The following is a 22,042-nucleotide window of genomic DNA, read 5'->3' as shown; positions in this document are numbered from 1 at the left end:
ATGCACGAAATAGCTTCAAGTCTAACTGAATGAATAATTGCTTCAAAAAACAGGGAAGTAAGGAGATTAATCATCAAAGTAAGCTACAGTTTGGAGGTCAGAAGGTAAGAACTGCCATAGGTCAAACTGAGATAAATCTTGCGGATGAAAAACAACAAAATCCAAAAAGATTAAGGCAGTAAACAAAGAAGTTTCAGCTACAGAAAGAAAAAGAGAATGAGAAATAGCATAAGGCATGTTGAGGATGCCTCAAAACTAAAGAAATATTTCACATGCAATTACAAAAAAGATTTCCAATATAGCTGATAAAGGAAGACATCTACAGGAAGGACAGTACAAAATTAAAATTAGTGAAAACAGATGTTGTTGGTCATAGTAATCTTCACAGTCTCAGAATACATTTGGAAACAAAAAAGAATTCAATTTACAGGTGATACCTTATTTCAAACCAACCTGAGACAATTATTATGAAAGTGGATTTTCTAGAGAAAATTTGAAAAGAAAATAGGTCCTGTTGGACCCAAGCAAACTAAAATATTATGTTATTAGGCAACTATGAGTTAGATTTTATGTAAAGCTGAAAATTAGGACAAAAGTGGAAATGTAGGTAAGGAAATAGGCAAAGGGGAAATTACATCAGGTTGCATTAAAGGAGGAAGTGCTGACGTGCAGGGAGGGCATTACTGGACCTTGGATATCAGCCTTTGGATGAAACCTATTGCATATTCCTTTAATGATCTTTAGAAGAAGAGCAGGAATATACCAACAAAATTTGCTGGTATCACAAACCTGGGAGACTTCACCAACACAGACAACTGAGGTATCAGGCAGAAAGAAAGGAACGATTATGAGTTTTCAAAGTCAACATGGCAAGTACAAGCACTTAGGCACAAGTAATAAGAATTACTGCTGCTTCTTAAAATATTTCTAGTTTAAAGTCTAGTTTAAAGCTAGGCCTACCTGGAGATGATGATCCTTGAGACATGCAAAGCAGTGCTAGTGAGAAGATAAGCTAGTGCTCCTCAGACCTAAATGGCCCCTTTAGTGGCACTTTAGAAGCACTGCATGCTGGTTTCTGGATTTATACCAATGATCAGATGTTCTATGACAGCTAAAAAGCATCATATTTTCTTCCTGCTGTCTGTATCACTGTGGCACTGACAGTCTGGGTTCATCATATAAATCCTAGTCCATTCCAAATTTTTCTTTAACTGTATTAATCCAAGTGTTTCATGCCAATTAAGCTAGATGATAAGCAACATGCAACTGAAATAATATTTATGTTACTTATTATCTGGAACACTACATCCAAACATTACAATCATATTTGGAAAGTTTTGATAATCAGGTAATTAAACTAGAGAGACATTAGCTCAAATAAATGATGTGTTTCCTACATCAGAAAACGTCAAACTTCAGATTACTTTAATTGAAAACAAGTCTATAAAAATGAGGGAATTTTCTTATGAACAAAATCAGTTAACTAGAAAGAAAAACAATACTGAATTGTGCAAGAAGATTTAGTCCCTGTATTTCATTATCCCTGTTAACTCCCTTGAAAAGTGCTTGCTGCACCTTTGGTGAATAATACTGAATAATTATCTATTTGTCTTGAGAAAGAAACATGAGTTTGATCGAGGAAATGGACATAGGAATCAGTTTTGTTGATCACTCAGTGATTTTGTCTGCAGGAAAAAGACGTGTCTACAATTTGTAAGCACATGGTGTGCTCAGCTTAGCCATCCTGCTTCCAAACAACAAAATCTCTAAAATGGTTTCATGTCATTTTCTTTTACCTCAGTGCCCACAGTCCACAGATAGATGAGACATCTTCTACTACAAAATCTGTTGTAATTCAGCTGTTCAAATTAACTACTGCCTCAGGCACTTCAGAATGGTAGTTTCTTTTGTTCGTGTTTTTAAACATTCTTGTACTGAAACAAGAAAAATAATTTAATGCAAAGTATCTAAATAACTAAACTCATACATTTGACGTGGCAAATTCTTCATTATCTCTAAATAAAATAATTGCCAATTCAGAGACATTTTCACTGCACAGAAATGACTGAAGGGGCTGAGGTGAGGTAAGAAGGAGCAGGAGGAACCTATTGCAAAAGTGTGATGCCATCATTTTCAGAAGGGACTTGCTCTGCAATTTGTCTACGTTCAGTGAGGACATCTGTTTTAAGGAAGTGCAAGTTCTGTACATTTGAACAGGCCACACACCATACCACATACGTCTAAGGTTTGCACAACTGATAGTGGCTGTGCAACTACAGGAGGTGCAGGAGTGTGCCCTGCCAAGTGGTGAGCTCAGTCAGAACAGGGGAGGTAACAAAAGCAGAAGGATGAAAACATTAGGAGAAATCTAGGGTCAGCTTGACAGCTGCACATTGATCTGCTGTGCTCAGCCCTTATCTATTTACTCACTGACATTATGTCTATGTATTCATTGAAAAACACATTCAATTTGATTGCTTTTGGAGGCATCAGATGTATGTGTTATTGCTCCTGAAATATTACTTCTTTGCCTTCATGATGCCAGACTGCCCTTTGTATTTCTTATGTGCACTAGTGGCAAGGGGAAGGGTCAGTGAAACCAGATTCTTTCCATTAAAATATCAGAGTGTGTAAAATTGGCAATTTGCTAGGTTAACTTACTTGCAACATCTGACCCAGCTCCAGCTTCACTGATTCCCAAGCAAGCCACAAAATCTCCAGCTATAGTTGGTGCGAGGAACTGTTTTCTCAACTCATCAGAACCAAACCTGCAGCAATATAATGAAAAGATAGAATATTAAAAGCTTTTGAAGATAAATTTTGCTTACAAGATACTTATGAGTTTTGTTCTACCCAGACAGTGATCAATTTGTCCATGATTAGGTGAAATCTACCCTGAAACCAAAGACAGAAGAGACTTTGTCTAAAGCCAGGAATCACAGTCGTCACTGGAAGTGCAGCCACAGTCATTTTAAACAGTATTTCCAAGTATTCCATCATCTTACTTCCAGAGAACTGTGTGGTTCAGATGTCCTCAATCAGATTTTTACGACTGCTGCTTAATGAGCTATCACATCTAAACAAACATAGGCCCTACAGGAACCACAATGCTCCCGTGCTGGCCTGCAGCCAGCCAGGATGGACGATCTCCTCTCTGCATATCTTCTGACTTTTGCACCATCTCTTTTCTTGGTTTTAGTGGTGGCTGAAAAGTTCTGACACGTAATAGCTACCCTCTGCAAATATCTGTACGTACAATATATTTACATCCCACATCTGCATTTAAATAATACAGTCAAATGCATTATTGCTTCTTCACAGCCATTCTTGTAGTCCCCACCAAAGTAAAAAGGGAAGCAGCAATCTGTTGATGACATTTTAACACCAAAAAAAAGACACTTGGACATATTATTAATTAACATGTGCTATGCACATTTTATTTAGGCTATGATTCCAGTCAGTTTCAAAGGGAGTGAGAAATTCAAAACTACAGTGGCCTTTGCTAGCCAAATCTGTCAGCAGATGGAAAAGAAATGCTAGGTGTATTTGATAAAACCTTTACGCACGGGAACCTAATCTAATTATCACTAATGAACACCCACTTTTAAAACACCTAAAGCCAAAGCTGAGGGCCACCAGCTGATTGCCAGGTACATGCAGGCCACAGCAGTCCCCAGACAAGGAGGACCAAACACCTCTTCGACATGCCGTGCGCCTCAGAAAAGCAGCACTTGGCAAGAGGACTGCTATTTCTTTGATGAGATGCCAAGGGCACCAAAAGCTCCCCTGGGGACGGGAGGGAGCTGCTGAGTCCCATTCCCTGGGAGGAAGGAGGAGGCACCCTCAGACAGGGAGGAAGAGCAAGGGTAAACTGTCTGTAAAAAGACAGTTGTATCACACCACTAGAGAAGCAATGCCTGTCTCCCCTTTGTCCTTTCCCCTCCAAAAGGTAGAAAAGGCTGCTTAGGATCAGCCTGCTCCCCCAGGGATGTCCCTCCTCCCCAGAGGCATGCCAGCAAAGGAGCTCAAGGGCTACTGTGTAACAGGTCTTTATCTATTAAAAAGGCTCCCAGCAACAGTGATTCCTTCCACAAACAAGATTTTTTTTCCTCAAGTTTAGCTGCCTGTGCCCATTCAAAGTGTTCTCCATCTCCTTTCGTGTTTTTTTTTGTTTCTTTATCAACTTCTACCGGTTTGGTCTTGCAGCTTGAATGGTGAGTTCATGGTCTTGTTCTTGAACCCCTCCTGTCCCAGCAAGAAGTCCTTGGGTCAGGAGACCTCTTTTCTATGAGCAGAAATCCATTAAAGTAATGTTTCTCTTCAGTCCCCTCTAAGAAGCTTCTCAGCTCAGCATTTCCACTAATCTCCTTAGGCTCACCAGCTGCCTGGGCAGGCTGCAGTTAGCTGGGCTCTCTTGCTAAAATATTGTCACCCTACTTCCAAAGACGCAATGACACTTTACCTAAGGCTGACCCTTTCTCTCTGCCACAAAGCAGCCAAAGAACATGAGAAGGCCAGAGACCGGCATGGGAGCTGTCAAACACGTTCACTTTGTGCACATGGGGAACCCAGCTCCTCGTCCTGTCCCTGCTGATAACAATCAGAGCTGCAATCCAAAATAAATATAGTGAGATTGGAGGGTTTACTCCTCCAAGCATACTGGGAAAAGTCCCCTGGTCTGTTACACAGTGTATTTTTTTTTCCTTAGGACATGATCAAGTACAGCCAGCTGAACGCTCTTTAGACCACACACATTAAAAAAAAAACGCACAACAATAAAAAAACTTAGATTCTGAGAGGAGCCAGCAACATTGCCTATTAGGGATTTCTGGCAATGCTTACAGATAACTAAAGCTTGGCAAAGTTTTAGGCATTTCAACAGAGGATTTTCATGACAAGAACTTTCCTCAGAATAATGTTTTGCATTTGATATCTTTGTTTGCTTGTTTTAAGTTCCAGAAAACAGTCCAGCTCTTCCCAAAAATGAGGCTGGAGAACTTATTTTTCAATTAAAAAAAATAATAATCTGGCAACGCTATTTTCAGAAGCTCATGCTTCTGCTAGCAAATGGCTAGCTTTTGCATTAGGAATACATGTATGTTGTTTCTGGAGAATTCTACCCATCTTAAAAACATCCCAGAAAGATATGAGGTTTGCATAAATGCAATTCTAACTTCTTTCCAGTTTAATAGCTCCAGCTGTTTGCAATGAAACCTTGCTGTGGCTGAAGACAGACCAGATGATGTCTGCTTTATGTTCTGGGGCCATACCCCAAAGCATAGTTTCCCATGTCATTAACTCTGCAGCCTTAGCATCCCTCTAAAATACACGTTCATGAATGTGCATGCCCATAGATAAGCACACACAGAATCTATAGTCAGAGTCTATAGTCAATAAACTAGAGCTCCTTGCAGACATTGGGTAAAAGAAGTCCCACATATGAAATTCTAACACATGAAGAGCTGCATGGGAGTGGTCCATCTTTTCTTGCTCCACACTTGGTAAATAACATTGGTGGAATATCATGAATACAGACAAAAAATGACAGCAATATACAACCTTAGAAATTGCGGGTAAAAGGTTAAAGAATTATGATGAAATACAGATGCAAGAACATTTCCTTGATCCACATAGTTTTGTTTATGTGCTCTGCCAATTAGAAAATGGCAGTCAGTTCTATTAGTCTTAAATCCATACAAAAATATGGTTTCTGACAGGTTATATTGCTACATTGAATGAAAATATGTCTACTGCACATCACCGTTCTGACATAATTGGGCTGATAATCATCTTGTTACAACTACAGATCTTACTCACTTTTGTTTCCCATGCTTCTGGGAGAAAAACGCTGAGCTGAAGTGAATTAATTAAATTGGTAAGGGAGGTTCTGAGTGGAACTGACATTATATGATACACTATTAAGTGATAATTGAAATTTTGCATATGAACAACTGCAGGCAGTTCTAATATTGCTCTTGATATTTGATCAACTCAGGCTTTCTTGCACTGGAGCTAACAGCTTCAAGAAATACAGCCTACTACTCCTAAGTCTCATCTTGGCCTCTGGACCACTTAAAAGGGAATATAATACTATCCCTAAAGCCTAGAGGTTTTCTAAATGGTCATTTCAAGAACGGCTGTGAGAGAAAACACTGATCCTGATGCACATCAGTGCAAAAGGGCTGAAGCCAGACCTTAACAGTGCAGCAAATTTAAAGCAAAACAAACAAAACAAAGTTTTCAGATGATCTATGCAACGTTCTACAGTATGTCAAAGACAACACAGCAATTTGCTCATGGACTTCCCAGGAATATACAGATGATTTCCTTTACCCAAAGAAGAGGTTCACTCTTGCCTACCATCTCTTTCCTTCTTACATACTAGCAAGAGGTGAATTTTTCCCAGTTCCCCTTCTATTCTGCCCCCAGATTCACACTATTAATAATGCAGTAGACATGAACCATGTGGAATGCTTTTGCTTCAGGGTAATCCTGCACAGGCATCCTACCATTTGAGGTCTAGTCCCAGCTTAGCAGCACTCTGGATCCTCAGTGTACATGAAAAAAAAAAAATAAAGAGAGAAAACAAAAGGGAAGAAATTCTTCTCACAGGCATGGCAAAATGCATCATGAACAGCAGCAAGCACCCTTGGGTAGCATGGAAACTTCCTTACGATGAGTAATTTGCATAACCTAGCTTTAAAAGAATCCACACTGCAATCAGCTTTCTCTCTGTGAGTCCCTACTTCCGTCAAGATAAGAAGACACACAAGTTTTAAAATACCACGTTTAGAAAACTTATTTACTTTTTGTGAAAGACTTGAGAAGAAAAAAAAGGCAATAAGAAAAGTGTTCTGGCTCCCCATTTTTATTAAGCCTTTAAACTTCAGTTATTTGAAGATTTTATAAAATAAATTGCTCAGTTTGAGGCACAGCAACATTCTGCAAAGAATACAGATGAGAAGTCCCTCTTGACTACCTGGAGGGTTCTGGTTAAGAACAATTACGTCAATCTTCTATTTATTTTGGAATGCATTTTGCACTGAGGTGCAGGTACTGTAAAATGGGAGTCAAATTAAAGATTATCCTTTTCAGACAATACTGTTTTTAAGGGCTTCCACGTGGTGCCTCCACACCAGCCCTGAAGACCTGAAGACTGCCCACCAGATAGCATGGCCAGGCCATCACCCGGAGCTGGAGAACCCTCAGAGGTACAGTATCAGCATGAAGCTGTTTTGAGAACCCTCAGAGGTACAGTACCAGCATGAAGCTGTTTTGAGAACAATTAGTTCAGAAGCAGCTGCTTGATATTACCCCACTGTACCCTTATTGATCTGGCCAGGCTAGACCCAGAAGCTCTTTCACCACATTTGTGCCCAAGTGTGGACAACCTCTGATTTTCCACCAGGCTTATCAGCACAGGCATGACTGTGGGCACGCAGCTTCTGGCCTGTGCCAGCTCCAGAGGCGGAAGGAATTTGCTTACAGTGCTGCACCCAGAAGGGCACTTATCTGGGAAAAAAAAAGACCTGGAAAAACAGAGGACAGCAAGCGTAGGTGGTACAAATAATTCAGATCTACTCTTTCAGACTCCTCAGCTAACCGAATCTTTATTTGTTTCTACTCAATTCACCTGAAACAGTCTTCATTATAGCTTAGGGCAAGAAGCGGCATGCTGACAGATCAAGTACCAAATGAGAGACAGGTGACACCATTTCTGAAGGAGCACAAAACCAAGTTTCCTTTACGCTATGTTGATGGCTCTTAAATCACCTCTTCTGATTTTCACTGTTTTCCCAGCTGATTAGGTGGATGATCCTGCTTTTCAAAGCTGCTGTTCTGATCACCAGCTGTAACTTGTCTCCCTTACAGCAAACAGGAAAAGAGGTAGTAAAATCTTTAATACATATATATATATAAATATATATATGAATTCTCAGATATGACACTGTTCAGCATGGAGAAAGAATGAATAAGCCAACGAAACAGAAAAGCACTCCTTCAAAATACAATCGCTATTCTTAGTGTCTTCCTATAAATATAAAGAAAGAAAAATCAAGCAAAGTGTAATGCTGACTGGTGAGATAAAAGGTCTTTATGCTGATCTGGTATCACTACGGATCACTACAGGTCTGTTTAAAAGCACAGGAAAATGTATTTCATTCACTGCCTGAGCTGAGAGCTGCTTTTTCCACTCATAAGCATGAAAGCAAGCAAGGTATTATATCTGGAATGCATTTCAAAGATCTGACAGAGAGTTATGCTCAGAAGCAGACACAACATAGGTCAGGTCACTGTTGACAGAACATTTTGCATGTTGTTCTCAAATTTACAAGTGGTACTGCCTCACTGAGAGGAATCTGGAAAAAAAATGGAGCAGTCTGGGCATCTCTCAGCAAATAACGACTATTTTCTACTGTATTTGTCTGCACAATAGAAGTGCATATAAATCAAAATCTTCAGGGTTGCTTCCAAGTATGACCATGCATTTAACTTCCTGAAGGTTGTCAGAAAAAAAACACGTGAAGAATGAAGTGAAAGGGGGCATGACCACGAACAGGCAGACATGGGCAACATTTTCTAAACAACTATGTTCTTTGTAGTTTATATAATTAAAACTGTTACTACAATGTACTTCTCATTTAACTGAATATCTCAAAGATCTTTGCAATCTAAGCTTTGCAACAGCCTCTCATTGGAGCAAGAAACCCCCGGAAGCAGAAGAAACAGCATCAGGAAGCATCCCGACTTTTTGTATTTTAAGACTTTATTTTTCTAAAGTTTGAAAATGTAAAGAGCTGTATGTGTGTGTGCATATGCATACGTGCATCCATCCATTGAAACTACTGCACTGTCTGTATACCTAATTGAGGAAACACCTGTAATTTATGTCAGCAGTGTATCTTCCTGACACATCACATTCACTGAGTCAGCTCCCACGTGCACTCATACATACTTGATGAAAGCTGAATAAAACCCAAATTTAGGAAAGCCACCAAAGGGCTTCAGACTTTGTTTTAAAACTTTGTAGGGGATGATGTTTGATTCCTGTATTACTGTTTACTTGATGCATCATTGATGCATCAGGTATCACAATGCTTAGTTAAGATGCAAAATTTGGATTAACTCTTCAAACTTGTTTGGCACCACCAAAGTACAGAGATAACTTTAAAGAAACCATCCAGGCAATTAATACAATTTGAATGCATCACCCAGGGAAAGCAGTTACCCCTCTCCCTGCACTACCTGAAGTGAAGCTGCACCAGTGCAAAACTTCCTGTAGCAGCCAGCATTCTCTTTTTAATACCAAGTTTCAGTTTTACATCTTACAGTGGGACTTAACAGTGGAGGAAATGGTGAGTTTGCTACTACAGATGGCAATTCAATTACAGATTTCATCACATTAATGACATTTTCACATTCACTTTCTGAGAGCATCCTCTTTAGTATTTCACTAGCACAACTGTATGTAGGTTCATTGCTTTACTGAAGCAGAACAGAGCAACATAAAGCCAAAAAATCCTGCAATGGAACAAAATTCTGTCTTTGTTTACCCACAGATTTTTTTAAAACCCTGGGAATAAAAGGCTATCATGGGGGCAAGATAGTATTCTCAGAGGTCCTTAAAAATACTAGCTTTATTCTCTGTTGGACTATAAATAAGCTACTGTTGCAACAGACAAAATGATCTCCATGCTTTCAGTGAGATTTTAGTGCATTACACAAAGGAAAATAAAACTATTAGAAAGATTTCCCATGGCTGAGACCTCCAAAGTCACACATAGCCAGAACAAGAATGGATGGACGGATGGATGTAATGGGGATGGAGTCCAAATTCCAGGTTCTACAGTTGGATTTACAAACATTTTCATTCAGAATGGTAACAAACAAACAAAACCAACAAACACTAAAATGCTCTTCTGTGTAAATACTCCGCTCTTGTATACCTGTTTTGTGAATAAAAAATTCTGACTTAATCTCCATTATCTGAATTTAATCCCCATCACCACCTTCCAGAGATTTTAGGCATATCCATGTCCCAGGGACAAACTGCTGGACTAGTGTGTCACCTCCCTCTAGTTTTGCAAGCTGCTGTTCTGATGCAGAGCGTCTGTGAAGCTACTAGATGAAGACGGAGAAGCTGTTAACTGCCACTTTTATTGAGGGAAAGAAGAAAAAAATGGGAAAAAAAAAAAGAAAAAAAAAATCAGCTTCAAAAGGTGTAGGAGCCTGAGTGATAGCAAGTCATAAAAGGTGAACACTGACGCAAGCAAATGAGAAAAAGAAAGATGAGTAATTGCTTGGAATGTGAGCACTTAAGCAGGATGATACATGTGACAAAATTTTAGCAGGTCTTACACCAATCCTGATCATTATTTCTGAAAAGGCAGAGTCAGCAAGGAGCACCTTGAGAAGCTGCAAAAAAGCCAATAAATTACAAAACAGAATTAGACTCATCCTAATTATTACAACTAAATGCAGCCTTAGAGGATGACTGCACTGGGATATCTGTCTAAGAAAAAAAAAAAAAAAACAAAACATGAACAGCGGGATTCTGGAATTAAGATTGTTTATTAATTGGTTCTGGCATCGCAGTTCTATGTTTGGAAATCACTTAATATTAAACGGCTTTTTTATTACATAATGTTCTAATATTAAAAATGTGCATTCTCTCCCTTAAATCAACCTGTTTGAAACTGGTAGAGAGTACATCTCTTTCTGAAGCACTACTGATTAGCAACTAGAATGTAAATCTGTCTAGTAATGTTTTTCTTACTCTAAAACACGTGGCAGGACAAGTTTTAGCCTTAGACACACACAGTGTGGGTTTTAGGCTAAACTAAACAATCTGGAAATTACCTTGTTAGAGCAGGAGTAGCCATGCCAGCTTGCACCCCGATAGCCATAGGAATACCTCCACAGCGGATACTTCCCAGTTCTTCTGCCACTGCAATGTTATACGAGAAGTCCAAGCCCATGCCGCCATATTCTGGAAAAAAACACGTCCATCACTTGGATATTATATATTCGGTGGAAAAAACAGATGAGCACGCTAATGTTATAAGCTGGTATAAGTGAGAAAAAAAAATATAAATATTGCTACTGCAAGGATTTGCCAATTGCAATTTTACTGCTAACTTTTAAATATTTGATTTTATCAGTTTTCATTTCAGAAAAGTGATGTCATGCTACTCTTTACAAAACCTGAATTTAAAATTACATCTGCTCTAATTACCCATGTGCACGTCAGGTCACCCCTGGATACATTAAGCAGCATCATTACTTTTACCAGAAACAGCAAGAAAAGCAAAGGGCTGCTCAAAATGGCATCAGTAGGAAAAGTCACTCTTTCTAACAGCAAGGACACATGAACAAATCAGCACAAAGTACGATGTGCTTCTGTTTCTCCTTGATAACCCCTCTCTGTGTGTTCTCATCCTTCACTGCACTCAAGTGGAACTCATCTTTCTCACACTGAGCAGTCAAGTCAGCGTCAAACATGATCGCATGCACGTGGTGTCCATATGTGAAGTTGCTCCTGTAGCCCAAAAATCAATGTTAGGCAGAAGCACAATACCAAACATGCATACTTCATATCCTGGCACCTGGTTGTCGCAGTCATTAACGCATTTTTCATTAACACAAAGTTGATGGCCCAGGGCCCTGGGCGTTCTTCCTCCCTACATTCCATTCCACAAATTCAATTAAAGAGGATATTATTCTTCACCTCCTTCCTAAACCCAGCACTGATAAACCCCCACACAGTGAAACACAGAAAAGCGCTGTGTTTCTATGATGGATGAGGTAATTTCTAACTCTATTAAATAGTTTTTATTCCAGAGGAAATATGGTAAGAAATAGCCTCCTGCTTGACATCGTTAGTCGACTGAGTAGTTGTGATTAGATAACGTTAGATAAGGAAGCGTTTTCATCTTTTTACTCATTTGAAGACCAGCTAAGAAAATGTCAAATAAATAGATATAATCTTTCTACCCCCACACCCAATACGGGGAAGATGACCATCTTCCGTCCTCGCTTGCTGACATCAAGCACTATCTGAGCTCACCCCTCTGCTGACCTTTGACATTTTCCAAAAACACCATTAATTATAAATCAAAACACCACAGTGCATAAAAACAGAGGGTTTTGTATTCCATCATCTTTTTCCTAAACTCACAGAGACTGTCTTTGTGCTTTTTTTTTTTTTTTTTTTTTTCTACAGAGAGAAGGGAAAGCACAATTGGAATAGACTAAGTGTGAAGTCTAGTTTTTAATTAACATTTCTCCTTAGGTCTGTCCAAATGGTCTGGATTGTCAGAATTACAAAATGGCTACTTTTCAACAATTTTACTTGAAAATAAAACACGTTACTTAGAGACATAGTCAACATCTAAATTCGTACTGGGAGCTGAAGCAGTACAGTGAAACGACAGTAATCTGGGAACATCCTTAGCAAAATATATAATCCCAATATAGTTTCCTCCTGAAACTACATGAAAACTTGTAGCTGTGCATAACCCTCAGCACTGGGAAATGAGGGGTGGACTGGAAAACTTGGTGTTATAAAGTACATTTTAGATATGAAAACATTCAGCAAACAGGAAAAGCATCAGAGTAATAACAGATAACTGGTTTTGGTACTGCACAAATGCTTTCCACTTGTCTATCTCTTTATTGCCAAACTGCAGCTGTTATTAATTTTGTCTTTTGTTTTGCCTACCAAACATTTGCATTCCTGTCTGTTAGTTACATTCACAAACCAAAACTTTAGTTTCATGGTTTACCCAGAACAGCTTCACCTGTGTTACACACACAACCAACCCTAAGGAGGACCATTTTGTGCAAATGTGCACCCTACATACATTCCTTGTTTGTACCATAATTCATTATAAATAATGATATAATAGACTGACATTGCTCTCATTTAAGAGCAGTTACTAAATGGTATGTTTTCAAAACAAAATGCTGTAAAAGAGCAGTTCTCAAAGTCACGATATCCAAGGAAATTTCCTACCAGAGAGAAGAAACAGAACAAAGCCTCAGATGCTGAGAAGCTGAAGGGGGAAGCCCTAGCAAAGAGATGGTGTACACTCCAAATACTTTTTAAGCTGGGGATAGATAACATAAGAGACAACCACAGCTGCGGACAGGCAGGAAAGCAGAAGCAAACTGTAGGAACCCAGTGGAGGAGGCAACACCAAACTTTGCATCAGTTCTGCTCCAGAAGCCAAGCAGAAAAAGGTTTCATGGCGAAATGCAAGTGGTTTGATGGATGATTATGGGGAACCCTACTTTTGAAGGTGCCATGGAAGGAAGGTTATTCCCTGAGCACTGGCATATATCCGTGCCATAATCACCAGCCCTGAGATGCCCAGCAGCACCCAGCTTCCTCCAGCACAAATTCACCAAGACAAAACCAACAGACGGTTCTCATTTCCACCTCCTGAAGCAATGCCAGTGAACATTTCACAGAAAGAGTGCTTCATTCCGTAAGCATAATTTGTACTGTTGGTGGGCATGAAGGTTGTGTTCGCCACTTCCATCAACAAAACAACACCTCCTGCAAGTACCTGCCCAATGGTGTAATGCTACTAGGCTGATCTAATTTTCATTCGGAAAAGCAAACAGCATGCCCAACATAATTTTTGGTGAAAAAACAATTAAAGGAACCAAGCCAATTTCAGATGTGATTGTTTTTGTTATATGCAAATATTCACAGGTAAAACATTTCTAGGGTAAATATTTTATTTAACTTTAAATTGAGATGATTGACATTGAGAGAATTGTTTGGTTACATTTCCATTTTTATTTTGTGAGAAATATTGAAAGAACAAAGCAAAGCAAAACCAAGCACAAAGTCTAATGGCACTGACATATTTATAATTCAAAACAGGTAGAAAAAGGCATCTCTGCTACTTTCAAATTGTTGCTGTTCTGCTGACAATAGTGCAACTTCCAGCTATTGAACGGATTCATCTGTTATCTTGTCCATTGTTGATTTCAGGTTCTAATACAAAGAAATTGAATTATAAAACCCAATGCAAGCACATGTGAACACACAAATAAATAAAAATTCTGCACTGCAGCCCGTGGGAGGGAGCCGCATTGGAGCAGGGGAGAAGTATAGTGAGGAAGGAGCAGCAGACTGGGACTGGAGAGGACATAGAGGAGCTGGGATGAAGGAGTGAAGCTGAGCTAGGGAAAAAGGGAGTGATGGGGGGGCAGGGGGAAGGTGTTCTTTTAATGTTCTTTTTCCTCATGAGACAAAATCTTTGCTAGTCGGCAATTAATTGGATTAATTTTCCCCAAGCCAGGTCTGCTTCACCCGTGATGGTAACTGGTGAGCGACCTCCCTGTCCTTCTGTCAACACGTGAGCCTTTCCTTTGGGTTTCCTCCCCTGTCCTGTTGAGGAGGGAAAAGGAGCCAGTGGCTGAATGTAGGCAGACAACAAAGATAATGTCCAAAACTACAAATAAAAAAGCAGTACCTTGATCTTTGGCTGCACCACATGAAAACAGAAACACTGATGAGAAAATCAGTGGAGAAAATACTAAAAGGTGAAGACAGGTGTCTAAGGTGTCTAAGAAAAAGGACTTACCAAAGAAAAGGAGATGCTGAGAACTTCCACATGATCATTTTATTTTTGTGAAGACCAAAAGGTTTCTTGTCCCTTGTTCAGCTACAAGCTCCCTGTTCATATATGACTCCATTCAATGATCAAACAGGCTTGAAGCCTCTAGTCCAAATTTTTAAGAGCTTAATAGTGTTTCTATTCAGAAATTGCTTCTGAACACTACCTAGTAGCTATCAGTTAGACTGTATCTGAGGTGAAAAGGATCTATAAGCGAGCTGAAGCAAGGAAATGGTGGGGGGGGGGGTTGGAAATCTTCAGAGTGTTTTAAGAATGTTCACAAGCCTGAAAAAGAAAGGATGAAAACACAATACAGTCATATGAGCAGCTGGATCTTCAAAGCCAATATAATTTGCTTGCTTACACAGCTTCCAAAGTTCACACAGGGTGTACCTATATCAAAGTAGATCATGCAGTATTATTTCTACTATTGCCACCTACCTCAGTGTAAACAACCACCACCAACAAAAAAACACAACATATGCCCTTATTTCTAGTGACTAGAAAGACAAACAAAACATGAATCACCTCCCATCTTGGAGACAGGTCTGAGAGAATCCTACATCTGACACCAAGGTGACAGAGTTAATTGCCAGTTTTCATCACAGCCTATGATTTTGCATCAACAGAAGAAAAATGTAAGTGTTCAAACCTTAATCACGTGTCACAAATATCATTCAAAAATTTCAGCTCCAGAATACTACAAAGAGCCCTGAGGTTACACAACTGCAAATATAATCAGACAGGTCAGTATATAAATCTTACTGTAATTCCCTTCCTCTTCTTTACATAAAAGTAATTTAAAGAATTGCCAAAGGTGTGCTCTCAGTGGTGTTCAATTTCCCACCAACCCGTGCTGAAAAGTCTAGGCTGATAAAATTAGAAGATACTTTTTGATCCTTATTTGCTTCTGCTGGGTAGTGAATAAAACCTCCTATTTCATGTAACAGAAACACTGTGAACACATTTCAGCTTTGTTGAGATCAACACCTGTATTTTTTGGCTATTTCAACTGGATCAATCCATGGGGAAAAGAAAAAAAAATGAAGAGAAAGAAACAAATAAAAAGCCTTGTATCAGAGGCAAAGTTCCCCTTGTCAGAGTAGCTTAGTCATATGGGTCAAACTCCCTCAGTTTGACCAAAAAATTGTCCTAAAGGAAGACAGATTATGGTGGTTTACAATTTTGTTTGGTGATCTACCACAAAGAGTACTTGACCTTTCACAGATGCTCACTAGTTTATCCAAAAAATCCAAGGCAGATAAGGACCTGGGAGCTAAAGTTTCAGTTGGTAATGCTAGTCTTATGATCCAGTATTGCTTGGAAAAGAAAAAAAGATATGGACTGGCTGCTCATTCCTTTTCAAACACACATGGTTAGCAGCATCAGAACAACCCCAGTGTCACTGACAATGCGAATTGTGTATTCCCACAACACTCATTAATGTGCAAGTCATCCTTGCTGCCACTTTAGAAACCAAATTTACTGAGATGGATAAGGTGATCATATCTGTCTATTGCTGTTTTAGATAAGACAAAGCTACACTGGAAAATACAGTAGAAGAATTTCTCAGAGTGTAAAGATAAGGAACCACTTATATAAACAAGCAAACAAACAAACAACAAGTCACTGAGCAGGTGTGTGCCTAGCTGGGGGGTGTGAACACATTTAAAGAGGGTACAAAGCTGTCTAGGACATTGCTTTGGAAAGCCAGAGCAATAGATTTTAAATCACTACTTGACAGCTGCTGCACTAGCTAACAAGGATCTCTCTCACAAATTTATAAGCTTGGTTTATTTTCTAAATGGACATGCAGCAAGACTAACTGCTCTGTGAGCCAGCAATCACATCTGCCTGCATCTTCAAACTCAGAAGGATACCAGAGTTCTCCAGAAATCACAAAAATCCACCCCAAATTGTATATAAACAACATTACGAGGAAGGGAAGGCTAAGCTGCAAAATACTGATGATATAAAACATGGCAACACAAGAACACCAACAGAGAGAGACAAAAAAAGAAAATCCAGGATTGCATACTTTCCTAAACAACAGCTGTTGCACCAGCTCTAACTCGGAGATAAACTTGATGCAATCACTGCTCGTAGATTCTGCAGTCTTCCTCTGCCAACTTATAAACTGATTATTTTTCCCTCTCAGCTCTGACCCAACACCAATTTCACAAAAGCCTACTTAAACCATCCTACATTTTTTTTAAGGTTAAAAAGTACAGATCTCAGCTATTATATGTTTGAAAATGTCAGTCCAACTAAACACCACAGCATGAAGAAAATAGGAAATAAACACCTGGAGGAATGAAATCAAGAGGTGTATTGGTTGAATACCACACTTCCTAAGCTTTGATGGCAAAGTCATGCTACTTCTCATTGGGTTTCTATTTTGGCAAGCTCATAAACAAACCATAGCCTTGGTTTCAAGAATATATCACCTGCTGCTTGGGTCAGACAATCAGCAAGAGCTGCCAAGCTCCTTGCACATGCCGAGCACATACACTGCTGTGACATGCTGTGTGTTCACCTAGTTTAAGCTGTGCTTGTGGATGCAAAGTTTAATTCTCTGAGTCAGGCTCATCCAGCAAGGAATACTGCTCCTCTCCAACTTGAAGGTCGCCACCCTTCTGACAAACAGGCAGATGTTGCATCAACATCCTTTGACATGGTGTGCGTCCACTCCAGTCCGACTGACGCCACCATGAATCAGCCCTCAGAGTCACTGAGATGTGCCTTCACACTCGGCAACATACAGCAACGTACAGAAATTCAACATCCTGTAAGTGAATGGGTCAAAGAAATGGGAACAGATTTAACAACAGACAGCACACAGACCCCAAAGAACTCCAGTGCAAACCCAAAGGAGAGACAAGGGGAGTGACAGGAGTGAATACATATGTTTGTAAGGAGTTTTTAGGTGCTTGATGAAAAGCTGTCAAGATCTGAAATCAGAAGAAATTGTACTCAGTTTCATAGCAAACTGTCTGACCAGAAAAGCAGGCTAATTTACTTTCACTTCTTCAAGGCAGCAGGACACACAGCCAATATTCTAAAGATCCAGAGCTCATTCTGTGTTCTACATAAATAATTAAAATAAAAAGCAATAATATATGAGCCAGGGATTAAATGGATTTACTAAATTTACTTCTTATTAAAATTTCTATGCCAAGACTTAATACCAAGGTTGACTACTTAGCAGCTAAAAACTGTGTTTAACGCTCTTTCCTACAAAAGCTTTTATTCAAGTTCAAGCTGATAAACAGCTTGTTGGAAAGCTGCGTTGGAAAACTTTAGCAAGCTAGCTCACAATGTCACATCCAAAGATTTTACTGGATCACAAATTCCAAAACTTGCAGTCTCCACAGGGGATTATAAACTGAGAATTACAAGGAGGGCAGAGAAAAATTTGAGAAATGCTTTTTTTTTTTTTTTTTTTTTTAAATCTTTAGCAAAACAAGGCTTTAGAAATGTGTGTGCTAATACAATGAAGTTCAGACATCCTCTGGAGCCAGACTAGAAAGCAAAAGTTCAGCAGCTCAGGCCTCAAAACAGAAGTACGCTGCGGAGACTGCCACAGGACTCCGATCAGCACAGAAGTATAGGACCAAGTGGTTTTCCAGTGGCTGTTCCCCCAGAAGCTGGGTCAGTTTCTGAAAAAAAAGCCCCTGCCATCCCAAAACATGTCACATTGTAGATCAACATACTTCTAGCACTGTCACTGCGAACAAATTATTAAAGAGCCATCTACAAACTATTGCAACAGGTATAAGCGTGTTTCACTGTCATCAAGTAATTTCCTCATTTGCGAGTATTATTAGCCAAAATTCTCTTCAGTTGGCGACATTTGCATCCACAGGGGCGACACAAATGCGGCAGAGAGCAATGGAGAACCTGTTCCCTGTTTTGTTGAGTTTGTGAAATCTGATTGCATTTAAAATTGCTTTGAGCTAGCAAAAACAAAACAACAGAAGAGAATCCCTATTTCTGGGCAATAGGCTGTGGTTTGCTGTCTAAGACAAGAAAAAATTTTATGAGGAAACATCATGAGTTTGACCTCAAACTGGAAAAAAAAAAAAAAAGAAAAAAAAAGCTCAAAGAAAAATAACAAAGTTCAGTTGTTTGTTTGTTTGTTTTTTATAATATGATGTTGCATTCTTATTCCCCCCCCCCCAGTTTAGTTCTCATTTCTGCATCTGACTTTGTGTACATCTTTTCTCTTACAATGTCAGACATGTTATACCATAACATGGATCATCCCTCCCTGTAAAAATGCTAACACAAGAGGATTCTAACCTGAACTGCAATCTCCAACACGAAAAATGCTACAGCACTATTTCCTATTATTTACCTTGAAATCGGAGGGTGTGTATTTTATGGGATACTGGGCACGAGTGCAAGGACTGCCAGTATAGTGCAGAGCATGCCAGAAATCAAGGTCTCCATCCAAGACTGTCTTCTTCAGAACTTTCTACTCAAAATATTTTATTATTTCTATGAGCATTCCATAATCCTCTGTGCTATGCTCCAAAAAATAACATTTATTCAGAATATTGATCTCTTATTTTTTATTTTTTACAATGGGAATAGGAAATAGGTTTAGCCTGAGGTAATTAAAGACTATAGGAAAGTGCATTTATGCTGCTGAATGTATAAACTCTTACAGTGAAAGTCAAACCTCTCCTAATCATCAATACTATCTTTAAGCTTACACATTACTCAGGAACTTGAACAGGGATGTTCATGCACTCAGCTGCCACTCAGGAGCTCCAAGAATGTCAGAGGATGGCTATTCACCTCTACCGTTTTCTTTTTTAAGAAGTAGCTACACAACAAATCATATCTTAAATCCACATTCTTAAAATATCACAGTAGAGTAGCAAAGCAATAAATGTTTTCTTCGGGAAAATAATACCTTAAATATGTGGTCACATGGTAAACTTGCAAAGAAATTTGCAATTTTATTTTATTGCATATGCTGAGTAATTCTGCTGAAGTATATTAAAATCAAAACATATATTTCATTGTATATACTCATAGGATCACTAAAACTGAGATTTAAAGTATTCACATTCTAAAATAAAAGCAGCAAAGAGTTTACAAGCATGAAAAAAGTCCTTTTTCACAGAAATTAGGAAATTATTGCAAGAGATATTTGAAAAACAGTCTCAGAAGTGATGCCAAATAACTCAGTTATCTTCATGGCTCAATGATCTCGGCAACAACATGCCTTCCTTTCACATCAGAAGACAATTACCACTGAGGCTGCAGCCTTCTTCTCCTCCTGAGGAGACAAATGCTCCAGAGCCATCCCTCAGCTCTCCCACACATCCACAAGCAGATGGAAACTGGCGTGGATGGAGCAGGGAAAGGTAGTTTTTCATGAAGGAAAATGCACTTGTCAAGACTACAAATTATTATTATTATTTAAAGTTTGTGTTGTACCATGCACTTTCCATTAGATCCATCTAATTGCAAACAATTTTAAAAACATGATAGGTTTGGCAACCATCCATCAGATACCAAGAGTTGATTACAGTGTTGTTTGCACTGTTTCTAAATGAGTCAGTGAAATATCTGAAATCAAAAACTCCACTCAATTTATCAGTACATAGGTGTAAGCATTTCCAGAAACAGAACATGCAATCATAAAATTATGTTAATATATTAACATACATCTCTTATTAATGTATATCTCTTTCCACCTTGGAAGCTCTCAATGCCAAAACTTTTGGAGGCGCTATTTTAGAAACATATCCAATGGTCTCACAAATATTTATCAGATTTTTCAGATGTCTCCAGCCAGCCAGCTGTAACACAACACACTGAGTGGAACAAGGCTGCAACAGAGTGAGCTAAACGGGATTTTATTACCCCATTTTTATTGCCACATTTTAGCACGGTTGCACAGCTCACTGTGTAGCCACTGAGGTTGCTGGTGCAGCCTTTGCTTTCCATGCCCATGGCCTGCTAGCCACTATTTCTGTCCAAAAAAAAAAAAAAAAAAAAAGAAAAAAAAGTATTTTCCTCGTAAGCCAGATCTCCAAAAAGTTGGTGATAAGCTTTCACATATTTCAGAGATGCTGTAGTTACGTGCTGGGCTGAGCTGATGAAGCTTCACAATATTGAGCAAACTGCACCAGTACGGTGTTTTCTCTCCTTTTACAGACTCCAGCTATTTGTTAATTCATTATGCTTAACAAAAAGCCAGTTTACAGCTTTTCTCAGCATTAGGCACTCTCAAATTGAGCAACTCTAAGTTAAACAGGGAGCAAAGAAGCAGTGGTTGTGCCTCCTTCCTCACAACTACATCGTTACACCAAACCACGAAGAATGAGAAAGCCCACAGCAAAACCATCAATTTACACTCAGCTCTCACTCCACATTTAAAATAGTTGAGGAAAGAACAAAAACACTGCTCTTTGAATACTGAATAGCCTCAAAATTAGCAGTAAGGTTTGAGACCATGCTATACTTCAGTGGAACAATAAAAAAATTACACGAACTATTCCTCAAATGTAAAGCCTAAACTCTCTTTCCATTCAAAAATAAAATAAAATAAAATAAAAATAAAAGAGTTTTTTTTTCCTTTCTCAAAAAGATCAAAGTAACCCCTAGGCTACAGCCTCAGCACTTCAAGACAGGGGACATAAAACAAGTCACACAAGAATTAACGCCTATCTTCTTACTTCAGAAAATCAAGATAAAAAAAAAAAAGTGGCTCATTTATTTTGTTCACGTTTATGCAAACATGGTAACTGTAATGACTAAGCTACAGATTTGCTCAGCTTTTCTTACAACATCAAGTATCAGGGAAGAGTCTTTTACTTCTTGTTTGAAATCCCTCTCACATTGTGTCTGTGCCTAATTTTAGAGTAGCTCTAAATTTCAGCATTAACGTTGATAAAGGATGGACTAAACCGAGAAGTAATTAAAGCAAGACATGAAAAATGCACCAAATACAAACTTACCTAAAGAGCAGGCGAAAACACAGACCTTAGCAATTACACTTTCAAACCAAACAAAGCCACTATCCTCTGTGTTTTAGGGAGGTTTACACAAAAGAATTAGATCCACTTCCTTATTGTGCAGATTCTTCTTATGTGTTAGGAATATTGCCATAAAAACTAGCAAAGCAAAACAAAACCAATAAAATAAATAAATCCTAAACTGTTACCATTTTAGGGAAATTCCTATGTTTTGGAGCTCTGCTGCTGCAGACTGAGGCTACCCTGTCTAATGTTTTACCACTAGAAAATGTCTCCCATTTGCAATTTAATTTGCAATTCACTCTGCGAGGTTTGGTTTGCTCTGATTTTGTGTTGGAGTGGTTGGTACAGTTGGAGTCAAATCACATTTTGACATAATTTTATGTCAAACATCACATTTTGACATAATTTTTA

At 38.8% G+C, this 22,042-nt stretch overlaps 1 protein-coding gene across 1 annotated transcript in view; it reads right to left on the bottom strand.

Annotated features, from left to right (window-relative positions):
* Nucleotides 1–22,042, bottom strand: part of LOC137852335 (probable acyl-CoA dehydrogenase 6) — an 85,916-nt gene that overhangs the window by 22,603 nt on the left and 41,271 nt on the right. The window contains exons 3-4 of the mRNA XM_068673967.1: nt 10,861–10,990; nt 2,662–2,768 (exon numbers count right to left, since the gene is read on the bottom strand). Coding sequence (XP_068530068.1) covers nt 2,662–2,768; nt 10,861–10,990 — 237 coding nt within the window. The remainder of the gene's footprint in view (nt 1–2,661; nt 2,769–10,860; nt 10,991–22,042) is intronic.

Source organism: Anas acuta, chromosome 2, assembly GCF_963932015.1.
Source record: "Anas acuta chromosome 2, bAnaAcu1.1, whole genome shotgun sequence".
Lineage (NCBI taxonomy): Eukaryota > Metazoa > Chordata > Aves > Anseriformes > Anatidae > Anas > Anas acuta.
Note: the sequence above shows the minus strand (reverse complement) of the source record. Positions and strands in the feature narration are given on the sequence as shown.